The sequence below is a fragment of the Poecilia reticulata genome, linkage group LG12 (genome assembly GCF_000633615.1).
Source record: "Poecilia reticulata strain Guanapo linkage group LG12, Guppy_female_1.0+MT, whole genome shotgun sequence".
Taxonomy (NCBI): domain Eukaryota; kingdom Metazoa; phylum Chordata; class Actinopteri; order Cyprinodontiformes; family Poeciliidae; genus Poecilia; species Poecilia reticulata.
The window spans coordinates 22,889,629-22,895,142 of NC_024342.1; the positions used below are offsets into that span (position 1 = coordinate 22,889,629).

General features: G+C 34.0%; 1 protein-coding gene across 1 annotated transcript in view; it reads left to right on the plus strand.

Moving 5' to 3' along the window:
* The window catches only part of bnip3lb (BCL2 interacting protein 3 like b), an 11,040-nt gene that overhangs the window by 3,370 nt on the left and 2,156 nt on the right, over window positions 1-5,514 (plus strand). The window contains exons 2-4 of the mRNA XM_008424670.2: window positions 1,269-1,494; window positions 4,385-4,463; window positions 4,574-4,678. Coding sequence (XP_008422892.1) covers window positions 1,269-1,494; window positions 4,385-4,463; window positions 4,574-4,678 — 410 coding nt within the window. The remainder of the gene's footprint in view (window positions 1-1,268; window positions 1,495-4,384; window positions 4,464-4,573; window positions 4,679-5,514) is intronic.

Genomic DNA, 5,514 nt, shown 5'->3' on the forward strand with positions numbered 1-5,514 from the left:
ACTCTGGCCTCACTAATAAGTGAAAACTTTCCTAAACTGACCTAATGAAGCCAACTTTATTGTCACAAAATCTAAGAACATAAACACGGGTTTTGTAAGTTTACAATTAGTGCCACAAATAAAAMWTTTTTTTTTACTAATTTTAGGCATAAAAGTCTTTTGTTGAGTCAAATATCGTGACTCAAATCTTATCAGAATCTTTTGAGTTAAAATTCAAAAATAACTTAAAAGTTGTTGAGACTTAGACCTGTCATAATAAATAATTTAATCACATGATGAATTAAAGCAGAATCAATAATTTTCTTTTATATGATTAATTGTTTTTCTCTTTTCTTACCAAGAAAACTGGATGATRAAAGATTTCAGTTTGGCGTTTTGGTCTSAMCTGTCCGTTTTATTCATTTTATTTGYTGTTTTGTTTATTTATTTTGACTATTTAAAATGTTTTCTAGATCCAGTGCTAAATGTTTATTAAAATGTAAAGTTTATTTATATTTGAGATTGTGTTCTTGCGTTMTATGACTTGAAATGACCTCAAAACAACATATTATTATGTTATTGCAATAACTTCTGGGACAGTTTATCTTCCAGTAAAATTAGTTATGGTGAGTTTGACTTTTAAATTATTATTTTAAAACTCTATTACAGGTTTGYTCTTTTTTAGATCTTAATATTGTGAAAATAAAAACTGAATTTCACTCAAAGTTGATGAATCTGATAGTAAAMTTACATTTATTCACCAAATAACAAGGCTTGGCACAACAAACAATAAATCAATTAAGACAATTTGAATAATGTCTATTTTTATGAYTTATTGTCCTTTTTTCTTTCTTTGGATGATAAAAGTCTTTAGTTGAAGCTCTTATTTTGAAGGATATCTTTGTTTACAGAGTTTTCATAAATCATTTTATTTGTTGTTTTGTTTATTTTTGGATATTTCCAGTTCCAGTSTTAAATGTTAATTAAAATTTAAAGTTTATTGATATTTGAAAATGTGTTCTTGTACTAAATCACTAAAAAATTGTCTCAAAATAATATCATTTATCGCGATAACTTCTGAAACAATTTCTCGTCTAGCAAAATTTGTGATTATTAAAGGCCTACGAAACTTCATATGAAAACAAATTGGTTTTTTGAGTGATTTTCATAACTATAATCATGTTTATTGCGTTTTATTTCTTCTTCTCTGGTAATTTCTGGKTACTTATCCTGGTTTAACCTCCAGTAAACATAAAGGAGTAAACTACCGGTCCGGTTTCTYCCTGCAGGGTCCTGGGTGGAGTTGGAGATGAACAGAACCCACCAGGCCCAGTCGTCCTCGCTGGCCGGGCCGGCGCCGGGCCTGCTGCCCCTTCCTCAGGTGGAGGAAGAGGAGGCCATCGTCGGGGGGCTGGAGCACGTCCCGTCGTCCTCCTCCATCCACAACGGAGACATGGAGAAGATCCTGCTGGACGCGCAGCACGAGTCGAGCCGCAGCAACTCGTCCTGCGACAGGTAGGCCCAGGAGGAAACAATCCTGGAGAAGCCTGGAGGTTCAACCAGGTGTTATCAAGGTTTGGAAAGTRCCTCATATTCACACTGCATAGGTTTGTAATAAAACTGCTGATACGTCACATTTTTATGGCACTTATTTAGACTCTTTTCAAGAGAAAACGTTATTTACATTTGAAATCTGATGTTTTTAATAATAAGATTTTTCTTCTCAATGTCTGAAGTTAAATTAGACAAAACATTTCTTGTTTTAGGTTAGCAAAAAATCCCAAAATTATTTCTATTTACTAAATTCCATAAAACGTRTGTCAAACTCGAGGCCCGGGGGCCAAATGTGGCCCGCCATAACTTCTTATTTGGCCCTTTAGATTCTAAACCTTCTGTTTTATTAATCAAAATGAATCTGTTTTTGCCTRAATACATGAATGTGGAAAGATGTTAAATATGATTTAACTTTAAGAAGTACTCACTGAAGGCAGAAATRGATTTTATTCATATTTTAGATGTTTTTTAATGGGTTTTATCAACATTCTGCCACAAAAAACTCTTTGAGATCAAGAGTTTGACACTGTGCCATAAAACTTAGCAAGAACAGTTTTACAATATTTATTATTCCTCATCTTTTAAATTTTTTTTATCTTTTATTTAACTTGTTAAATTGATTGAGAACAAATTCTCATTTTTAACAACATTCAGAAAACATTAAAACGGAATAAACAGGAAAAAATAAACAAAACAGCAGACTTAATTATTGACTAAATAATCATTTTAAAAGTAGGAACGTTTATCAAGAATGACTTTTTGAAATAAATGTTGRCTTATATTTTGCACAKTRRATAAAATTATTRAAATKGTTAAATTTGTGTTTTGTGGAGGTTTTTTAGAGACATTWAAAAAATGAAATTATTTATATTTTAGTTCATCTTGTTCCTGCTGTAGAATGTAGAGCAGTAATAAATGATATCATATAACAGCGAATTAAAACTGTTTTGTTTTTGTGTCTAATTGTAAATGTTTAAATTTTACTGTAGGAAAAGTTTAGAAACTCTGCAGGCTTGAAAACAAAAAGGAATATAAAAAATATCCAATCTTCCTTTCAGTCTGTGGAAATGTCTTTTATTATGTAAAATAAAAACAACGTCTTCAACGTTTGACCGAAACGTTTGAGTGCAGAGAAGTTTCAGAAATTGTCTCATGAACTGTGTTGACATTTTGTTTTTAATGAAAACTAAAATGTTCTGATGGATTTTCCCTCATTAAGAACAAAACATTTCTGTGAGTTAAATAAAAACACTGAAGTCATGAAGTCCAGGGTCAGGAAAACGTCAGCAGTTTTATTTATGTCGGTGATGTTGACAACGACATGTCATTGTTTTATTAAATGAGTTAAAAACATGCGACCCTTCATCATGTGCCTCTGGTGTGATAGAGGGGATCTTATCAGCTGCTGGACTTTCAGCCACCATGTTTCCAAGCCAAGAACGCTGAGTCAGCAACCCGGATCCAGACACACAGCAGACCCAGCAGCTTTCTGAGTAATAATATCATCATGAAGCGTTTTTTAGTTCGCTTAATCCTCTGGCTCTTCCACTTCAGCTTCTCTTGTTGAAAGGTCAAGGTGTGGAGGGAGCCTGAGTTGACAAAAACTAATTATTTTACTTTTTCTTCCGTTTATGTTGCCAGTGTTGCTATGTTGAGTCGGAGGTTCCATTATTAAAAGAGCTAGAGCTGCTGGAGCTAGCTTGGGTCACCATGGCAACAAATACGGATCTATATGAGTGAACTTAGATCACCATGGTAACAAAGACGGATCTATATGAGTGAACTTAGATCACCATGGCAACAACGACGGATCTATATGAGTGAACTTAGATCACCGTGGTAACAACATTGAATGTATTTAAACTCACCTAGATTTCCATGGCAACATGTCAATCTACTTGAGCCCACTGAGATTACCATGGTAAACAAGACGGGTCTGTTTGAGCTCACTTAAATCACCATGGTAGCCAAACTGGACGTATTTAAACCCACCAAGATCACCATGGTAACGAAGCCAAACATGCTTCCCCACGCAGAAAAACATGACCGACCCAACATTTTGATTTTTGTCGGACAAATTTAACATTTAAAATTTTAAAAGCTCTTGATTGAAGCGACCTGTTTTTAGATTGATTTTTAGTTGCCAGATTCAGTAAGTTGCCAGATAAGTAACAATTTACTAGAAAACAGCTTTCAATTTTTTTTAAACTTATTTTTTAAGTCTAATAAGAATTTTAAATAATGTTAAATAAAATTAAAAGTATTCTGGATGATGATACACTGCAAAAACAAAACATTACCAAGTAATTTGGGTTTAGTTTCTATTGTAAATGTCTTAGTACACTTTAAATAATTAAACAATAACTTACAAGTAACTTTTCAGAAAGATATAGGAGCTTGTTTAATGTAAATAATTCCCTAATTTTGATTAAATAGTACTTGTTCCACTGGCAGATTATTTAATTTGTAACAAAATATTTTTGTCATTTTATAAGTGTTATAATCTGCCAGTGGAACTACTACTTTTTAAATAAATTTTAAGAATTTAGATTCTATATCTTGATGAAAAGTTGCTTGTAGTTTGTTTTTTCTTATTTCAAGTTTACTAAGATATTTGCACTAGAAAGTTTACTTAAATTACATTGTAGTATTTTGTGTTTTTGCAGTGTATCATTATCCAGAATAGTTTTATGAGTTTTATGAGTCTGAGTTAAATGTTTCTGAATTAAGTAGGAGCGTTGTGTGACAGTAGGATGAGCAGGTTCATTTTCACACTGTAAAAACTAATCAGTGAAACTGCGGTATTTTCTTTATTAAACTGCATCAGTCAGATTCTCTTTGGTTTCTGCAGCCCGCCGCGGCCCCACTCCCCCCAGGACGAGGGACAGATCATCTTCGACGTGGACACGACCGGCAGAAGAGACAGCCAGGTCAGGTGTTTCTGCTCATCTCGTTTCCATGGAAACGCCAGTCCTGCTGCCATCTTGTTCCCCGTGATCTGACGGTGTTTCTGATAACGCGCCTTTCCTGCTCCCTTCAGTCTGAGGAGGACGCCCTGGACAAGGAGAGGGACATGGACATCCTGATGAAGGACGCAGACTGGGTCGCCGACTGGTCCAGTCGACCGGAAAACATTCCCCCCAAGTAAGGCCTCCCCACGTTTCCATAGCAACAGGCATCCCGGTCCTTGTTTGTGCACAGAAAATGGTCAGTCATTATACAGATAATGACAATATAATGACAACAATGATGTACAAAATATTTTGCTTGTTTTAACAGTCACTTAGCTTTTTTATTTTACGTTTTTTAAGTTTAAAATGGTTTCAAACTTAAAAACATAAATTTTTACGGTGTGTGTTTATAGTTTTCTTCTATAAACTTTGCTGTATACGGCGCCTGATTTTCTGTTTTTTATTAACGACTCGCTAGATGTTTGTGACACAACTAGTATAAGCAAAAACTGCAAAAAWAGACTATAAAGAGAAAAATTCTTTGTTTTGTATTTAACATTTTCAGTTTAAGAAGAAAATCTCATCCTAAAAAAAGTACAGAAAGCCACATTTGTGTCATTCTTGAACTGCACAAGAGGGGCCACAAAAATCAATGCAAGGACCACAAACGGCCCCTGACCTGCAGTTTGGACACCCCTGTCTTAGAGCATGTTAGCATGTGAACAGATTTGCCTTCATGGATCGTTTTGTTTTAAAACAGAGTGACTGGAAAACAATTTTACTGTAACATTAATTCATTTATCAGATATTTATATTAATAATTAGCCATAATTACAGCTAAAAACTAAAACATCAAGTAGCATCAAATGTTTTCCTTCCAAATACTGATTTAAAGAAAGATTCACCTTTTTTTCCTCGCTGTCTGAAGTGAAATCAGTCCAAATGTCTCTGGTTTTAATTAATTTAGAATCACAAAGTTATTTCTGTTTAGCAGATGAATGAAGCGATAAGAGTTAATGTTGAGGCGTGT